The sequence below is a fragment of the Zonotrichia leucophrys genome, chromosome 1A (genome assembly GCF_028769735.1).
Source record: "Zonotrichia leucophrys gambelii isolate GWCS_2022_RI chromosome 1A, RI_Zleu_2.0, whole genome shotgun sequence".
NCBI classification, from domain to species: domain Eukaryota; kingdom Metazoa; phylum Chordata; class Aves; order Passeriformes; family Passerellidae; genus Zonotrichia; species Zonotrichia leucophrys.
This window is the reverse complement of record NC_088170.1, coordinates 13,341,026-13,361,929: the sequence shown is the minus strand read 5'-3', so window position 1 is coordinate 13,361,929 and position 20,904 is coordinate 13,341,026. Positions and strand designations below refer to the sequence as shown.

At 38.1% G+C, this 20,904-nt stretch overlaps 1 protein-coding gene across 2 annotated transcripts in view; it reads right to left on the bottom strand.

Moving 5' to 3' along the window:
* The window catches only part of BRAF (B-Raf proto-oncogene, serine/threonine kinase), an 83,729-nt gene that overhangs the window by 38,795 nt on the left and 24,030 nt on the right, over window positions 1-20,904 (bottom strand). For both annotated transcript variants that reach the window (XM_064738044.1, XM_064738050.1), the window contains exons 3-7: window positions 17,627-17,890; window positions 3,675-3,778; window positions 2,861-2,963; window positions 1,199-1,347; window positions 13-132 (exon numbers count right to left, since the gene is read on the bottom strand). In XM_064738044.1, the coding sequence (XP_064594114.1) occupies window positions 13-132; window positions 1,199-1,347; window positions 2,861-2,963; window positions 3,675-3,778; window positions 17,627-17,890 (740 nt within the window). The remainder of the gene's footprint in view (window positions 1-12; window positions 133-1,198; window positions 1,348-2,860; window positions 2,964-3,674; window positions 3,779-17,626; window positions 17,891-20,904) is intronic.

The window sequence follows — 20,904 nt, the reverse complement described above, 5'->3', positions numbered from 1 at the left end:
ATAAGTTCATACCCAACAGAATCTGAGGGGGGCACTGAGGGGTATGATCCAGATGCTGGGGTGGTCTCTCCTAAGGAGGCCTCCTCCGGTGGTATGGGGTGATGTTCAAAGAACTTGGAGACAAACAGCAAACTGTGAGGCAAGAACAAAACAAAAACAACCTAACTTGTGCAAAACCCAGAAGTTTCACAATATAATACTCAAAAACTACAAAAAGGATCCCAAACCCCAAAACTTCATTGATTAAATTCTAAATTTAACAATAAAGATCACACACATTAAATCTGTAAGATATGTTAAAAGTATTATTTACCTCTTTAGATCCAGAGGATCTAAAGATCATGCCTTAAATATAAACTTTGTGGAAATTAATTTTTTCATCTTTTAGATGGAATTGTAAATATCTGATTCTTCAAGAATGCACAACTTTTATCTATCAGTACATAAACCTACACCCTGACCACAAACTCCACAGATGCCAATGGAAACAGTTACAAATACCAAAATAAACTAAAATTAAATTCATTCTTGGTGAGAAAAATAGCATTTTAAATTATTCCTTATACAAAAATCTATTTAAGGGACTTAATAGCCTCTGCTGAAACTAATCGAATAGAACAGACCTAGTTTACCCCAGATCCTAAATCTACATCAAAGACTTATTTAAACAAATAGTTCAGTAACTCAATCCAAGAACATTGGACTGTTTGGGTCATTCTCTTTTATGTTTCTTACCTAGGCATTAATCTTGCTAGCAAATTTATTTTCAATTATTGTAAAATCAACTGCAATTTCACTATAATTAACTACTGTCTCTTAGCATTTTTTTCAGGTTGAAGAGAATAAAGCCACAGCTAAATTTTAAACACGGCCCAAGCCATCACACAATAAAGAACCAGTTTTGATTAATAATAACAACTGTGAACAATGAGTAGTCTGTCTGACACAGTCAAGTGCTCAGGAACCCTATTCATGCTTCAAAAAAAGCACTTCATAGACCAGCAATGAAATACGAACTGGTTGTCTGAGCTAGCACAGAAAGAGTATGAATTAAACAGTCTCACAAGAACAGCTGAACTCCTGTATTTTTTCCAGGCACCTCCTCTGACTTCCTAAATTACAGACTTCACACAAGAAATCACTGACAGCTGTACACTTGTTAAAAGGCTCAACTTGAAAATCAATTGTGATTACTTACTCAAGTTGGTCATAATTAACACACATCAGTGGCACTTCTGTACTACAGCGCTGGTGGAATTTGTAGCCACAGGTCTGGCAGCGGAACCCCTGGAAAAGCAGCTTCCGACAGAAATCGCAGAACGCTAACGTGAAGAACGTTTTTCGTACCTACATTGGCAAAAACAGGCACAATTACCTGGAGCCCTTCTGTAAGCCCAAGGCAGGCTGTTTGCTTTTACCTCCCTCAAGTGTACTTAAAAGTCTCTTTTGTGATTCTGGAGCTACAGTTTTATGTATCAAACAGATTTACACAAAAGATCATCAGCTCCTTTTTGAAACAGTTTTCATGCACTACAACATTCCTTCAACTGTTTCTTGGAATTAATGCTTCACTTCACTAGCAGCAAGAACAAGGGCAAAAAAACCTGAAGCATAGCTTCACTATTATCATGCTAGACAGAAACATTGAGAATTTATTTGGATACAACACCTATAAAACCAAAAGCTGCTGAATTACTATTTCATATTCTAACTTTTCCAGAAGGCAAAAGACATTTCTATCTAATACTGACAGGACTGGAAATACACAGGCATATTGGCATATATGCATATATACATATATATATATACATGTGTGTATACCCATACACACATACATACATAAGTATGTGTATATAATGTATGTATATATAATGTATGTATACAAGTGTATATATACATATATTAAAAATATAAAATATATATGTATATATACATATACATATATACACACATATATACATATACACATACACACACATATTATATATATATACAGGGCTTCAATGTATGGTTATAGCTATAGTTATAATTTTGACTGCTGAAACTCAGAAACATTCAGAATCATAAAAGGGTGATCGTGCATCCTCCCCTGATTATAGGGGGGAAATTATTAAGTTAAGTTGCAAACTCAGCAATACCTAGTGTAAAAACACATTCTTTGTTCTATTATTACATGTAATAATCAGAATTTCAGTGGGATATAAAAAATGTAAGCCTACTACTAGAGTTCACCTAACTAGCCATAACTCCAACAGCCTGTTTGAGCCAAATAGATTGAAACAGCTTGCAGATAGAATTTTGCTATGTTTCAAGCTGAAATAGAAGGTCTTTCTTTCCCAGTATGACAGATATTATTTCCAGGATTTTGTATGTAGCTGGAAACATTTAGACAGATTCTGTTTAGCAGCTTCCATTTACTTGGTGCCTTATCAGGTCAAAACATATTTGTGCACTGCATCATTGATGATGTCAGCACTGCTCTGGGAATAGTTAGTTCATTAGTTAATTGCTGCTGCAGAGCCAGCAGGGAGGCCCAGAATACATTTTATAGATACAGCAATACAAAAATAGTAGATTATTACAGCTCTGCAATGCAGTACTGATATAAACCCCTTACATTTATAGATTTTAGAGGGTGTATTCCAACAAAACATGAAAGTTTTAAGGGTGATCAAGTACCCTAGCATCACTTATTTCAAATACAATTCTATCAAATTCACTTAAGCTACTGTGATTAAAAACTTCTTTTGCAACTCCCACCACATCCCACAGATGCAAAATATTCCAAGTTGGCAATTTGAATTTGAAAGTATGAAGTTGATGTAACCCCACTCAGCATCTCACAAGACCCAGTACATACGAAATTGTGTGTCGTGAGTGGCACGTTCTCCAAAACTTCCACATGCAACTCCTCTCCTGTGAGCCAGGAAATGTCTGTGTCCCAGCCAATTGGCTTCTTCTCTCTAAAGTGAAAACAAGCCTCTCATTAGCATCAGCACACAAGTCCTGGCATGTCTCTTGCCAAAGTTGCGAGATCAGCTAAAAAGTTACACTGTGGGGGGTTGCTACCTAGTCTAATTGCAGGAAACTTTAGAACAAGACCTTAGGCTCAGTACGTGGCAAACAAAGCACACCTTCCCTGGACAAACTGCAGGAAGGAAATGCACTTTTTCACCAGCTCCAGTAGTGGCCAATTCCTTGTTTCCCACATAGCAGATGGCTTTTTGATCAAACAAAGTGTTTGTGAAGGTACCTGTTGTGTAAGAGTTCCACAGAGATAACTAATTGTGCACATGAATATACAAATTTTTAGGGCTGAAAATTCTTTTTTTTCCTCCCAAGGGAACTCTGTCTTTAGTTAAGAATGCATTATAGCCAAATCAAATAATACCAAGAAGTTAACACAGCCTATTTAATGCTTGTTTGGTTAGCATGAGTTGGATTAAATGAGTGTTTTGCCATAATTTCATATTACTGAATATTATGCCTGAGCCTTTTCTGAGGAGTTAGACATTCTTTTCAACACGTCTGTGACGTGCAAATTGTTTAGTGCGAAGTATGCAAAGTATCAGAAAATTCTGAACTGTGTAAACAACCTCTAGATAGAGCTGACCATCCTGGGTAGCTCCAATAATTGACTCTAAGAGCAAAACAGCATCCCACACAAGCCATACCCATCTTGTATTCTGTAAACAGCACAGCATTCTGGAATAAGACCTCTCATCATCAGTGCTTTTTTTAGGCTGTCTCGGACTGTCACTCCACATCTTGCTGGAACCTAGAGATCAAATACCAAATAAATTAGTTAAAACAAGTTCCAATTTATTCCCCAAAACTGATGCAAACATTTGACCCTCAAGTGCTAAAACTCACTCTTCAGGATGCTTTACAGATTTGTAGGTCAAAGTTTTCCAAAACCTTTTTTGTATCAAGAAAAACTTTATTGCTGAATAGTATATGAGGAAAAAAGCTCAGCTAGAGGAGCCAACAAGCTCTACAAATCTATTAACATTTGGAATAGAATCTTCACTCAACTCCAAAAGTGAATTTCCAACTTTCTCAACTGGAAGAAATTGGAAACACAGCACACAGATAGCTAATAACTACATACAGCTTTAATTTTACAGGCTGGCCTGAACATAAGTGGGGAAACATGCCAAGTGAAATTAAGTGAAGGAACTAACTTGGACTGCACTCAAAAAAACATTACGATAAAATGTAAATATTTTATTTTCTATTTCTAAAACAGAAGATAAGCATGCAAACAAGTGAAACAAAACAGTCATCTGAGTCAGGCAGACCATCACCTCTCACTTTAACCTATATTTGTAACTCTACAGATACATCTTACATGAAAATATATTGCTCTTTTCTGTTTCCCAGCTTGACAAGTTTAGATAACTAAGAGGATGGGAAGAATGGAGGAGCATATTAAAACTAGCCAAATCAAGAACTCCATGCTATGTAAAGGTATTTTCCTCAATTCTAATTGTAAGCATATCTTATAAGTAGATCATCTCTAGGTAAACCTGTGATTTAACAGTGTATAGTGTCAAGTCATAAAAAAAGAAGAATACATGATCTGGTGATTAAGTGCAGTTAAGGTGTTGAATATTATGTACTAACTATTTTGAAAACTCAGTAGTGAAAATATGTAAGTCAGGCACACACACACACATATGTACATACATACACACAGGGATATTGCCTATAATCACAGACAGTACCGTGAACACAAATCAGAAGAAAAACCTACAAACTTAACAAACCTGACAAGTGAGTGTGAACACCTGAAACTCAAATCTAGCTTGCAAGTGGCTTAAGCTGGAGCCCTCAGTAGCCAAAAGCAGTCTTTTAATCAGCTTCAACTGGCTTTGGATCAGAGCCTAGTTTTTGTTCCCTGTGTTTAAATTTCCATGGGTATTTAGGGGCTCTATGTCCTACTTAAGCATGACAGTGCAAAGTAGCAGCCTGTTTCAAGTAGCTGTGTGAACACCACTTGAGGTTACACTATATACTGCATTTCTAGAACTCAAACATATGTGCTTTCAGAAGACACAAATTAAAGGAAGATTTTGCTTCACCATCATTTTCCCATTAACAGGAGAGGGTCTCTTTACAGGATATTTATGCATTTCATCAACACAAACATTTTAAAAAAGATTATTTTTCTGAATTCCTTGAAAAAAAACATCCTATAGCACAGTTCTTTACAACCTTGATATTCAGCCTTAGGTGACTTTGGTTTACACATTGTATTCTTTTTTAATACATCTTTTTATTACTCTAAGTAAGTAACTCCTAAGAAAGGAACTCCTCTCCTTTCTCCAAGGATGGAGGGTGTGACTCATATTCTTTTATACAAATGTTGAGTCTAAACTATGATTGTTGTATTGATACAGCAAAACATCTATTAAAGATTTGTCTTGACCTGCAAAGGTGATTAGAAATTATAAGTGAAGTTGTATTATTAATTCTGTATTATGTTACTTATAAATTGCACAACATTGATTCTGCTTGTAGAACTCAAATGCCATTCTAATAGTAAATTCGGCACTATGCTAATCCAAGTATCTTGTTAAGAAAAAAACTCCTTAATTGTTCCTATGATTTAGTGCCATCATCATTCTGCCAAAGACCCCTAAAAGAACTTGTCTGTCCCCTCAGTGTTCTTCTCCATGCCTCCAACATAAATATTTACAAATAGAGAGGAAATATTTTTAGGAATCTGACTGAAGTCTCTGAGCATTCAGGTGTGCTCCAAACTCCCCCCACATTAGATCCAATCATGAGCCATGTTGATGGAGGCAGCAGGTGTTCTTTGGCTCAGGGCTATTTTCCCTCTGAGTACAGCTCCTGCTGGAATGAGGTTGAGTCCCCACAGACAATTCAGGTCTACCTTTCCAGCAACCTCAGTCACTTCACCACTGACATCCACAGTGGCAGAAGAAACTGCAATACTGCAAAGGTGGCAGGCAGATGATGGGGACAAAAAGGGGAATGAAAGAGCCAGGAAAGGGGCTGGGCATGAAGGAGAAATGGGAGGAGAGGGCACAAACTTCAAGTAATGAACATGCAGGGAAAGTATGTGTATACCCAGAGAGGGAATCGTGATGAGCAGGTTGGTGGGAATCAAACAAACAAGACAGAGGGAGACAGACTGAAGAGCTGAGGCTGAGGGCAGAAAAAAAAATGATGTGAGGAACCACCTTGCAGGGAGAACTGCTTGCCAACACCTGGGAAGTACATCCTGAACAGGAAGCTGTGACTGGGAGAAAAGGTGGCTTGTTTTGGACAAGGACCATCGGGGGAAGGAGGTGCTTAGGAGCAGCAACAGAACCCAGCACAGAGCAGGAGGAGGTTCTAGCTTAGGCAGAAAACTCCAACAGAGTTAAGTGTTAAAAGATACCAGGTTAGTAAAATCTTGACCTGTGTGAGGGAGTGAAACAGGACAAGAAGGAAAAGTCAAGCAGTAGGAAGATTCCTAACATTAAAGAGATAAGCAGTCTTGCAGTCAGTGGAAAACATTTTCTTCCTCCAGCACTGACCCTCCATAAATGATGACAACATTCTCCAGTAACTCATGAAGCAAAGAAAGGCATCAGGAACCACCAAGTTCCAATGCTATTAATTAATTACACTGGTGTAATTCTTTTTCCTTTTAATTTTGTTGACAACAAGATTTATGAAGTTACAGGGTTTCTTTTAAGAGATCAATAAAGTTGGAAATACAAACTCTAAAAATTTGGGAAGTGTTAGAATGAAGGTTAGCTACAGCAACAAAAGTGCAATAGGACTATGAAAAATGTGCATTAAACATCCTGCTCACTAATCACTTGCTATTCCTCAGTATTATTATCCCAAGTCCCCTTCATTAAAATCCAAACCATATTTATGCAACTTGCAATTAGAAACACGGGTAGAACATTTGTTCTCTTCACTGCCATTTGCATCACGATCCAGCTAAAACCTAAAGAACTGCTTTTATTACTCTCAAAAACCATCATGATCCTGAATCAGCATCACATTTAGAACATTCTCTTACAGAACTCCCAAGCAGAGAAACATAAGGCCAAATTAAAAGAACTTAGTGCTAGAATAAGTCCCTGTAGTATTGATTAATCATTTTCCCAGACTGGTACAGCATGGTCTGTCACCATCTGTGCATGAAGCCCTTCAGCCCCCTCCTTCAGTCCCTACCAGCACCTGCTGTAAAGCAGAAATCTCACCCTGCAAAGCATTCCCTCTGAAACCTTTTTGTCCCCAGCTTCTTTTCACCCCCAAATTAAGGCAAAGTTAAAGAAAAAGCTGGTTCCAACAAAGTGACTTGGAGATCAACTTAGTCTTTAGAAAAACAAAACCCAACACCAGTTTTTTTGTTCCTGCCTAACAGACTCCTGCTGACTGCAAAGCAGGAGTTTGGGAAGAGCTTCTCTCTCAGCCCCAGGCAGAGGGAGGGTGTGTGGCCCCAGGCTGGGAGGGGAGCAGGGGCAGGAGCCCTGCATGGTGCAGCCCTGCCAGCAGCTCCAGCTCGGCAGGAAGGCACCAAGGAGGGTTTATCAATTCCATCTAGAGTTCTGCCAGCATTCCCACAGAGCACTTCAACTGAATCACATCAGCATTTTTTAACAAAATCAGTTCCCCAGGAGAAAATTTCTCATCTACTCCAAAATACACAGCACTCTTATGCCTGCAACCCAATACACTGAACAAAGCTGGCATTTTATTGAAACATAGAACATTTAATATTATTTAAAATCCATTTTGTTTGCACAGACCCATTATCTCTTGATCCCTCTCTTTTATAACTAAGAGAATCTAAGTGTTTCACAATGGTTACCACCTAGAAACTCATGTTACTAAGCTAGGGGATGTACTCCTAAATTGTGATTGTTAAGGGCTTTCTTTTCAGGTTACTTATGTATATAAGATTTGTGGATCAGAAAAGGCTTAGGTTTTTATAGCAATTAGTAAGTTGATTCAGCAAGCAACTTTCAAAAGTGAAGGGTATGAAAGTGTGGGCTATATAACACTAAGGAACAGCACAGAAGCTGCCAACACAGACTGAAGGTGTGTTCAGTGTGTAGATTAATAATATACCAGAGAAGATAATTTACTTGAGCATCCTAAATTGTGTAAGTAGCAATTCAGGGAAACACCAAAACACATGCTTAAGTTTGCAAATATTAAGCCTCAAGGAAAAAAGTTGAAAATTATTTCAGATTGCAGATATTCTCAAAGCAGTCTTACTACCTAGACAGATGAAAAAGAACTGCAGCCCTTTATGTCCTCATTTCTTTTACTCACCTGAACTATTTCTAGGGACAGTATTTGTAACAACATTATTGATATATATATTTAGTACTGCAGCCACAAGTATTTAAGCAATGCATAATAAATCATTTATTTCTGTAAATCAGGTCATTCCCAATTCAGTAAGAAATTCAGGGCTACGTCCCTAAATAACTCTTACATCACTTCTCTAGCATCAGACTAGAAACTGGCATAGTCTCAGTAAGCTAAAAATGCTTCCTTACACCACTGTAGTTTCCAATGTTTTAGAGCAATAAAGACACTGAGAATCATTCCAAAAAAGCAATGCAAAAGTATTCTCTGAAAGTGGAAAGGCTGGTCAGCCCTGAATATCCAGTATTACACTTCTCTAAACTAGTCAGTTGGCTTTATTTTTCCCTGAGCCTAACACTGTCACTCAGCTCACCCTGGCCAAGTGTAACACATGTACAGTATGTAAGGTATGTGTGACAGCTCAGAGCTTCAGAGCACTTCCAAACAATCAAGCAGACTACTGGGTACAACAGTGGAAATATGCCAAGTGGAATGGATTGGAAATATCACTTCAAAGTATTTATTTGTTTACCACAACATATACACCCTGAAAGACCACCCCTTATTCCTCCCCATACCTGATACCCAGGTCTAAAACATTTCAGCCACATGTTCACAGAATTTAATGTATTGGGAGAAAATTAGGCTAAACTATACTTTTGCCAAATAATTAGTTTGGCCTTCTAACATGGAAGGTTTTCTGGTAAAACCCAAACATGAGATCCACATTTAATTTCTCATCTTACTTATGGAGGATAAATATTTCACCAAATCAGTCATCTACTTCTTATAGCACTAACAGATAAAATTGCCCTCGTTTGTGGCAAAAAGGACATAAGATGGCACTGAACATGACATCCTCTAGAAAAGAACACAGCTTTCAGAAACAGCTGTTCTGGATATCAGGACATGAAGCTCTGTCCAGCTTCCAGGAGAAAGCAGCAAGAAAATACATTCTTAATGAAGCATATTAATGAGACAAATGAGAGGCAGCTTCATTGCATTAAATCTTGTTTCCAAGGGAAATTGATCAGAATTTATCTGTTTTACAAAGCTGTTACCGTTCAATCAAATGCATTCCATTTAACTTGCAAAGACATGGGGTACCAGCACCCCTTGGCACCTCCAATGCAATGAAATGTAGAACACAACAGACTGATTTATGTCAGTGCAGGAATATTTTCTCAAGAATACATCACTCAACCCACTGGATGAAACCTACTGTGCCTAATGAATGGCCTCCATATATAATTTTTCAAACTTTTGAGAGACAGTTCCAAACTGTGTTCAGAAGAGCACTGATCATTTTAAAGGGGACAGTAGAGAGCAGATCACCTTCAAATTTTTGTTACGGTGAGTACCAGTGGCAGAAACTGTGAAGGCTGACAATGACCTATTAGTAAAATTAAGTTTGGAAAATATGGCTTTAGATTTCAGACTTGCAAGAAATGCTCATACAGAAAAATATCTGTAGCCACTATATGGGCATGAAACCCCAGGACGTTGTGGTTTCTGTTCAAGAGACAAAAAAGTCAGCTGGCTGTACTCCAAACAAAAACCCACATGCATTAGAAATTTAAGGTACAAAATAGTTTTCATAAATCTTTGTAATAGAGTTCATTTCTGTAGAGTCCTCTCTCAGCTGATCCCACTCCAAGTGCTTTAAAAGCAGCGTGCAGGCAAGAAACTATAGCAGAAGGGCTAAAATTCACATCCTTCTCTAAGCTGCTGCAGCTGATCCTAAAACCAAATGGATGCTTCCATCCTCAGGTAGTACACACATTCTCTACAAATACTAAAACTCCCCTTGGCTAGTTTGCTTAAAAAACACAGGAAGCTTGAATTTAAGTATGACTTACTAGACATGGAATTAAAATATTTATTATGATCATTTTCAGATTTGAGACTTGCATTCCATTTCACTGAGTGCCTGCCTAGCACATTATGAGGTAAAGGAAGCATGCTGCAAACAGTATTTTTTTTCTAGCATTCATTACTTTCTACAGCCAGACTTTCCATCCCGTAAGGAATCACTAAACACTCCTTACTTGAGTAAAAACCAACAATCAGAGTTGCACATGGCATTCCAGATGACAAGTCATCAGTTTTCTAATGGCAAGTTTTCAATATTGTTTCACTTTGCAATCTAAGACAGTGTGTCAATAAAACTGTAGTAGATTAAATTATTCTCTTTTCAACACATATGCCTTTGAATTTATCCAGCATTTGAGGGTAGTTTGTGCTGAGTTATCCCTGGCAGGCAGCTAAGCACCACCCAGCTGGTTGCTCACTCCCTCCTCAGTGGGAAGGGAGAAGAGAATTGGAAGGACAAAAGAAAGAAACTCTCGAGGAAAGAGAAAAGACTATTTAATAAGTGATGGAATAAATTTTCCTAGCGATTGAGAAGTATCAAGTGAAGCTTACTTGAAAGTAAACTGCATTTACTTCATATCCCCAGACTGTTAATAAGATGCATAAAATTCCAAAGTATTCAGATACATTCAGCAACCAACCATTGGCACAGGCTAAAAATAAACTCAATTTCTGCTGCTTGTTTGATACAACATGGGAGGTTTTAATTGTATTTTTGATTAGTAAAACCTAATCATGTCAGACCAGGTGTGCAATTAAAAGCAAGAAACTGGTTTATTCAGCTGCCTGAACATTCCTTCTCTGAATTTTCCTTATACTTGACAGGTGAAACTGGTAGGGCAGCTCAAATGCCTACAGAAATCCAGTGCTTACTACTCAAAGCTTGAGGCACAAACTCACAGCATAAACAACAGAAAGCAAGATGCAAATCTGAACTCAAAAGAAATGAATCAAGTACCAGATTTAAAAACAGAATATTTGAAGGATCCCAGTTGTGCATGCATGATGAATTAATTTATGCTAAGAATTTACATAGAATAAAAATAGCATATTCTTCTAGTCTTCATGACTGCAGAGAAGATCACATGATTGCTTGCCTAATTAAAAGGCAGATGTACTAATAAACCAAGGTGTGACAAGACTGAGACACTCTAAGAACTGGTCCCATGCACAGCATTCTCAGTCCTGTTTAGCTCCTTTAACTCTTAAACATAGAAATTGTCACTTTTAAAAACTCAGTCTCACATTCACATTTTGAGAACTTCCATGAACTTTCCAACAGATGTTTAACTATGAGAAGCATATGAAGCATACCAACACAAAACCAAGTGAAAAAGCTTTACTGGCCCAGATTTATGCTGAGTTTTTACACAAAACACCTCTAATTACTCTTAAAGTTCAGAATAAAGCAAAACAAAGAACAACCAAAACTCACACAATATTCTATAGTTTAACATAGAAAAAAGGGTAACTTACTTTGTGACCTGAAGTATTACTTTTTGTTTAGAAGTTACCATGGAAATTTTTAGACCTTGTGGAGGGTAATAACACACAATGATTTGAACCTATCAAGAATCTGCAGACAACTGAAATACTTGGAGGCCACCAAGCTTTCCCAAAACATGTACAACATCTGGGTTTTCCTGTTCCCCCTACAGACAGATATAGAATTCAAAGTGACCAAATCCACTCCTTGCTCATGCTGACAGAGATGGCACTGGAGCTGGGAGAGGATCCTTTATAAAAGCAACTGGGGAGAGCAGTGGAGACTCCTTACCTCCACCAAGAAGGTCAGAAGACATGAAGGGAACATTTCCCTTGGAAGCTGGTGATGTGCAGAAGGCAGCAACAGAGCACAGAGATGAACCCCAAGACCGATCAGCACCTGATGCCTTTCAAATGCCCATCACTCCTCACACTCCAACACAGTTTTCCTGTAACTTTCCATGCCCCATATTATCCTTCAGGAGAGCTCATTTGCTTTCAGACTGTTTTTTCCCCCACTCCAAGTACTTGTCCAGAAGGGATTTCCTGGGTAATCAAAATCATTCAGGGCTGCTATTCCTCAATTGTATGATCTTGTTCATAAAGTACTTGAGTTAGAAGCCCTCGTACTGCAGTTCCTTCTTTCCTAGAATTCTATCATTCTTTTCTTTTACTAGGACTTCCCTACAACATCAAAAACATCCTAATATTGCTCCTCTGCAGAGTCATAACCAGTTTTAGCTACTTGTTTTTATTCCAGGCCGTGTTAAATGGCTTTTCTCAGAAGCCCTTATTTCACTTAGAATAAAGTAGCATGTGGCAGATTTAAAGACCAACACAGAACATGATTACTCACACTCCACATAACCATGCCCAAGGAATTCTAACCACAAGACACAAATTTCTGGTATTCATAGCATACATTTAATGGAGGCTGAACAGAGGGCTTCCCAACAGAAAAGACTTAAACTCATAAAATTCCTGAGTGACAAACAGTTCAAGTTTGGAAGACAACCCATGGAAAATATCATACATGCCTGACCTATTCTTGCGCTCTTTCACTGTGACAGAGAGATACTCCAGATATGTCCACAAAATGTTGACTCCATTCCATGTTTCAGAAAGCTTTCCTCCAAGAGAGGAAACCAGCCTCACCTGATGGGTCATGGGAGAACTGTCTAAAAATTCTTGCTAGTGCCTTAAAGGAGCAAGCAATCTAATTGGAGAAATCTCTAAATAATTTTAACTATTTTGCCAGCTTTCACAGAGCAAAAACTGGAACTCTTCTTGTAATTGGAAATGTAGGTTTTTCCTTATTCCAAACCTACCAGTTAAAATTGGTGCTCAAAAGATTCTGTACCCACATCCTCAAAAATTATTCCCCCAACACTCAAGGAAAAATATTAGGGGAAAAAGAAATCCCACAACTTCAAGCAATCCCACAAAATGCTTAAATCTTACCCTACATGCAAATACCATATTCCTGTATTCTTTATACTCTTAGAAAGCTTTTTGATGCTCATTGCCTAAACTCCTTCAGTTCATTTTAAACTTTTTCAATGTCTCCTTCCTCTTACACAAACCTGAAGTTATCCTCTTTGTCCTGTACCTCTGCATCAGTTGATAATCACCATCCTGCTTGAATTACTGTCCCATCTAAACAACCAGGTATGTGTCTACTTCTGTTCATTTGCATGAGCACTGTCTTATGTCTCTTTTCTTTCTCTGCAGGCACATTCAATCATACAATTTGGAAAAAAAATCCTAATCCACACCCCAACTAAGAATGCCCAAGGTTGTGTTCCCTGTTGGCTCCATTCATTCCCTCAGAAATCTCACCAGTAAATATCATCTACTTCCATTCAAGACTACCTCCCTTCCACCAAAACCAAGTTTTAGCATGTAACAAACAGACTTCTGGCAACCAGAGTTTTTATACTTTCCTTCCACCTCCAAAAGCTCTCCCTTAATTAGCAGATTTGTTACTATGCACACCACAGACATTTACATTCCTAACCCAAACAAGCTTGAAACCACTATTTCCCAAAATTTTGCCACTGCTTGTATAAGCCTCATCAACTTGTTCTACAAAACAATTTTTCATCTCAGGTAGACTTGCACCATCTTCTATTTTTATGACTTCAGCATCCTTCTCTCTGGCCTAGAACAAAATGAACAAACCCACCCGCACAGACTTATCTGAGTGACATTTGTGTGGAATGCTTCTCCAAAGGATGTGTGACTTGCCAGTAGAACAAAGCCAATAAGGAAAGAAGTACACATGTTTCTCTCTCTGCATTACAGGGGATAAAATTACTCCAGCACAGAGAAGAAAAAACAATCTGTTGTTTCTTCTGGGAGGTTGTTCACAGAAAGAAACTTCTCTTCATCCCTTTCCAGGACCAGGACAAGGAAAACAATCTTTTATTTCTGACACTACTTATTCATTGATTCCCCTCCAGCTAACCAAGCCAACTATTTGGTTTTGCTTTCAAAAAAAAAGTAACTTTTGAACTCTGTCCTGCAGTCAGCTGAATCAAAATGCTGACTTCAAATGATCGGCAGCAGCAGGCTCTGACCAACCTGTCAGGCTTTCAGACAAGCACCTTCACACCTTAGGAAAAGGTTTGTCCAACCTCTGCCTTATCCTGACACACACAAACAAACTTCCCTTCAGCACCACCATCACATGCACTGAACACCATGGGCTCATTTCTTTGTACTCCACCAGTTTCCTTAAATTATATTTTGAACTGGAGTCAGCTCCAACAGATGTATTTGCTTGATCCTACACAAACAATAACACACAGAGAACTCTCAACTAACAAGGCAGTTGCTAGTCAAAAATGTAAGATATGCAAGCAACTCCCCCCCATTTCCTGCATTTTTAGCAGCTGTAAACAAATAGCAGAAGGCTGTTGTAGTACTTGGGGCTGCTTCAGAGTGATCAAAGAAAAAACAACGAGGTCGGCTCTCCATTACCAACTCAATTCCAGTCACTTTAAGTCAGTTTAAGAAATGTCATGGCATTCCCAGACAAAAATAGACTCCTTGGGATCTGACATTTCTCCCCTCCTGAAGTGAACTGGAAATAGAGACTGAAATAATTGTTGTGATATTAACAAGATTTTCTTTCAGAAGTAGATCTTAATTGAAAGCAATTCAGGTTGAGGTGGGGAGGAGATTGCTGCAACACTGGAACTTGAACAGTCTCTCTCCCGGCCACCTGCTTGACTGTAGAACACACCAGCCTTGTTCTAACAGCCATATGAAAGGGGAACTAGGGCAAGGAGAAGGCTCTAATGGCAGGTACCACATATTTTCACAAGGAAGCTCCTTCCTGCTCCAACCCATCAGAAGCCACCCTGTACACCTGAGCATCCTGAACTAACATCCCAGCTACATCAGCAAAGGGCTCAGCTAATGGGCACAACTGAGACACACCCAGTCTGCTTTAAAAGCCAAAGGTTATGGAAGAAGACAAATGTGTGCAACACTTCCCAATCCACTGAGAGAATGAAGGAAGCACTCTCAGTGTTCACTGAAAAATGCTGGATGCTTTTTTAGGTTAGTAACCCATCATCTGACTGCTGCCTATTAAAACTGCACTGTGGATCACAGAATCTTATACTGTGGCACCCAAAGCTGCACACAGTTCTCATGGTGAGGCCACACTTGAGTAGAGGAGGAGAATCACATCTCCCAACTAATGAGTGATGCTGTGCTTGATGCACTCTAGGATTCAGTAAGCTGCTGCAGTTCCTTCTGGATTGTCATTGCTCCTGGCATTTCCTCAGTTACCAACAGACTACATGTAGGATCAATAAATACTGAAAACAAAGGAATTACATTAGGAGTCGCCATACAAGAAATTCCTTACTTTCTCAATAAAATGATCACTGGTTCAAGTTTCAGAGAAATGAACTTCAGCTCCAAGGCCAATAACCCCCACACTCAAGAGCTCTTATAAGCACCATTTCTCAGCTCTAAACCAGAGATACTTTATGAGTATACAAAAGGAAAATAAGAAAACAAAGTTCAGCTTAGTAACACAACTTGATCCAAGCTGTGTAAAACTGAAATAAAAAGAACCAAAGCAAGCTGGACACTAGCTGCAGAGCTGGACCTGTAAGGCAAATAGTGTTAATCCTCCACTAGAAAGCTGGGGACAGAAGCAAGGGCCTCTCCCTGACTACACCCAAGTTAAACCATGTTTGCCTGCCATAGCCCAGAAAGAGCATCTAGTGCTGTGAAAAACAAAACAGGATTGAGGAGGAGGTAAAAAGGGAGAGGCAAAGAAGCAGAACAAGAGTATGGCTGATGAGGGGGAAAGAATAAGAGTAGAATTACACTATGTGGGTTAGAGCACAGGAGAAGACATAGGAGAGACAACACAGGTAATGCGCAGAACAGTGCAGGAATTGATATGCTGTGACCCTTTACAGGAAAGAAACAAAACCAATTTATGAGCCCCATCACAGAGAGTGCAAATAGCCAGACAGGGTGGGACAGAACACATGAAGAACCCAGAGTCCCTCCAAAATCCAGCACCTTCTCTCCAGATCTCACTCTGCGGGTAGTACTGCGTGCTTAGACCTGCCTCAACAGGCAGACAACAGAATCAATTGGCTTTACACTGTACATTCTGCACAGTGGTCACAAGACTCCCACTCCCTAAGTCAAAACCCAAATACTATTTTCCATTTTCAGCAATCCTGAACAACTAGGCAATAAAAAAAAAAAAAAAGTCAGGCGAAAACAACCGCCCTCCAATGTTGTTCCCACTACAAGTCTTTTGCTCAGTGAGATGGGGGAAGGATGAAAGGAAAGTGGTAGGGAAAGGGTTAGGACATGTCCAACACCCAGACCTACTCAGTTGATGTTTTCTTTTTACCAGCAACTCAAATTCAACAGACAGTAACAATCCAGAGAGATTGACACCTGCTGATTGACACAATGCAGAGAGAGCTGACGCCTGCTGCAAACTGTCCTGGTTTGACATGGACAATTCATGTCCATTCGTTTTCCACCTTTTCTGGAAACACTGCTCCCCTGCTAAATTTGGATTATGTACTACCTTGCAAAACAGAGCCTAGACTATGGCTTGTCAATAATTTCATGTATCAGAGTTTGCAGTCTATTGTTCTAAAGGACATATCAAGCCTCTTCAGCTGGCAGCTCTTAAGGGATACAAATCCCTTCCCTAGCAGCAAAAAGTGAATTACTCTTCCATGACAGGAGGAGTCACTGTAACATTGTCAAAACCGATAAACACCAGGTTCCAAGCAGTTTGTGGGCAACACTTTCAAGCCCTCTAATTGCAACTGGGTCCCTCCTCTCTAATCAGCTCCCTACACAAGACCTGAAAGCATCATCATGGTGTCCACACAAATTCTCACCACAGTGAGTGGGGAGGAAAAAATAAAAGAAAAAAAAACCCCCAAGCAATTCTGCATAGCTCTCCTAGGCTGCAAGAGGCTGGTTCTTGCTCTAAAGCATTCAATGCTTCTAGTAACTCTGATAACATAGAAAATGCTTCCTCCATCTTGCCTTGTTAAACTAATCAATAGTTTTGTGTAAGACGAGAAATAGAGCTTATTGTCCCTTTTTAACTATTGTAAAATGGTAAAATACTATTTATCCAATAAAACTGATATGAGAAAAAATTTCTTGAGGTATCTTCGTAGTTACAAAACTCCTTTTAAGTTCTGTATTCTATATTATTGCTATAATGGACTTTTATGAGTTAATCCTTTCAAAAACACTCAACAGATCAAAACAACTGAGTGCAGCAGAGCACTGTGATCATGACACTTCTGACCTCTACCCAGGTATATTTCGGCTCTTAAATTAACTTTTACATACAGAGGGAGAGACAGAGGAAATATTGAGGTTACAAGTATGTGAATAGAAACTGACTCACCACAGTCCTTTGCTTGTTGGGCAGGAAGACTCTAACAATGGGCTTCTGTGGAGACTTAGGGTTATTCCGTGACATATCAGCAGGGTTTTGATAAACTGAAAGGGATGAAGGTGCTACAGAGAGGCTAGAGGAGGAAGATGATGCAACTGTGTCTGTTGAAGCTGAACTGGAGACAGAGAAATCAGTTCCATTCCCCATGGATTCCAGTAACTGCTGCTCTCTCTGCTGTAGAGCATCAAGCTTGCTGGTGTACTCTTCGTAGGCCTGTGAAGGAACAGCAGCTGTTTTAATCATGTAGCAGCCTCAGACAAAACCAGACATCCAAAGTCAGAACAAACGTCAAACAAAACACTTCTTAAAGTAACACAAGTTTCCCAAGAATATGGACAAAATGGTCTGGTCAAACTTTTCAGGATACAATGAAGAACATCATGTTAAACCTTCTGAACGAACAAGTTCTGTTTAAATAAATTAAAGGAAGAAAAGGATCAAAGAAATCCTAAGTTACCGTTTCAAAGCACTTGAACTGAAGATTCTAGTTCATAACAACTTAAAAAAAGACTTGAACCAATATTTGGTCTTTAACCAATACTGTCAGCTGCAATGCTGAATTACTGTGCTCCAGATAAATTCATCATTCTGTTGGAATGACAAATACTTCTAATGCAATAATTAAGAGAAAGCTCAAACCTGCTTTTTATCATCCATATCTGACTCCTCACTGTTCACTATCCTTCACCTCTGGCACTATCATTTCATATCAAATAGTACAAAATATGTTTTTCTCTTAGAACACAACACATTTTGCCCATTTCAAAGCCATCCATAAACATATAAGTTATCCTTTGAAAGTTTTTAACATCTTTTCAGCATGTTTACACAAAACCCACTTATACAGATCAAGTTTCTTAAGCAAACAAAAACATAAATAATATTAAATTTGCCCATTGAAATATTACATTTATTAAATGAAGTCAAGTTAAACATTATTGCCAAGATCTATAAAACAAATATATAATCAGTATATACTTTTCTTTAAAGTTTGTTATGCACAACTTTGTAACAAGAAAACTTTGATATCAAATACTAGAACCATTTCTTCAGTATATAAATTAAAAAAAAAAAACTGAATCAGTTAAGCAACATGTGTTTCATACTACAGAAGCATGTCAGTGTTAACTGACATATTTATACCTTCTTTAGACCTTTACAGAAATGAAAAAACAAAGATCTTCCAAACCTAACATGTAAGCAGTAGGAAATGGAATTTTCTACTTTCCTCTATAGCAAGAGCAAGATCCATACCAATATGCACAAATTCTTCAGTGATATTTTCCAGTATATTTATACAAAAGAGTAATACTTTCTGGTTTCTGTATTTTTTTAAATTACTTATTTTACTTGCTTTCCTACTTTTTTGTTTGTGACTGTTGCTAATTAAAGTTACAGGAGAACCGAACTGACCAAATGGTCTGCAGCATCTATGTGTGGAAAAAGATAAATAAAGAGAAAAAACCCCCAACTTTTAGTAGTGCAGCCACAAGTACTACATTTTATTGGGAATTTATTTCTCCAGGTTAAATGTACAGGCTCATCTAATCCAAACTGCTCTTGCTGTGTAAACAGTGGTTCATCCCTCCATTTTTAAGAAAGCTTTACATCCTCCCAGGATGGACATGAACATCACAGTTGCAAATTCTAAATGTTATGGGTTCCACTTCTGATAAACATAGGTTAGTTGTAAGCAACTGAGAATTATTTAATATTTCTTTTAAAAACTGAAGATGTCTAGCATTTCACAAATAGATCCCAAACTCTGAGACTTAAATCCAAACCATTTTCACTTTAACCCAACTGTGTGTCAAAAGTAAATGGAAAGATTACCCAACTATAAATAATGGCATTTTTTGGCTGTACACTAACACATGTGTCTCTCCTACTTCCAGGATCAACTTTACATGGAAACTTGAGTAAAAGCTCCATGTGTCAAGAAGTATTTTCAGTAAACAAAAATTAGGAAACATAAACTGTTACCATTTCACCAATACTGTTCTAAATACTTACTTCCCTTTCTCATGAACATTGCAAAATATTATTCCAACACACGCAACATTACATTGCTTCCGGACACTCGTGGGTTTGGTTCCTTCACAAAATTACACACAACTTTCAAAATACTCAATCCTACAATGTTTACATTGGCAGCTTAATCTGTCACTAATGCAAACCAAAGTCAAATGATTTATCTTCAGAGAATAAACAATGAGTATGGAAGGCTGGGAGCTGCAGCTGGCTTTGGGTTCTACACCACTGATTTCTGCAAAAAGCTCGGTATTTTTTCTGAGAACAAAAGCTCTCATACCAATATAACCATATTTATCTTATATAACTGTATGGTTATATTACATATATATATATATTATAACCATACAGTTATTTGGTGTCACAGCAGAAGATCCCACAGTAAAACATAAAGGAACTAGAAATGCATTGCTAGACTTCAAAAACATTTTTCTGTTTAAAAAAAAATTCTTCTTATACAAAAGGAGCTAGAGTACATGCAGCAGAAACAGAATATCTCCAATAAATTTTCACTTCACAAAGGTTAAGTACTTTGAGGAAACAAAGATTCATCTGATGATTAGCACCAATAGACCTTACAAAGACAACAGCACCAAGTCAAGACAGAATTATTCTACAGAGTTAAATTGAAAGACAGCTACATCAGCAAAGCTGACCCATGGCAAGTATTTCTAGCTAAAAGAAAGATAATCTTGCAGATTTGGCCTATCTACCACTAAACTGACCTGCAGCAGCACAGCCACTTTAGCAGACAAGCATCAACAGCTACACAAACCTTCATGTCCATCAAGGCTCACTGGGTCAACTATGAGGTTGATTTCTGACCATGTTTTTCAAAAACAAACTAAAAAGATTAAAATTAAGTCTGTACAGAATCAATAACTTAAGTCTGTACAGAATCAATAACATGAAAAATATTAAGACGAATATTCAAACAAATCATTAAATCAAGGATTCTAAAGGCATTTCAGAAGAAAGAGTTTAGGAATCTAGACTGCAATCCAATCAGTTTACATATCCCCATTAAGAAGTGAATAATGTTCTACATAAAACTTAAATCTTGCTTGATACAGAATGAGAAGAGAGAAAAGAAGGGTCAGAAAATATCTGCAGAAGTCATCTAGTCCTAACACACATTTAGCACAGAAATAATTTTCAAGTTCAATGAGGTTGCTCAGGGCCTTGGCAAAGCGAGC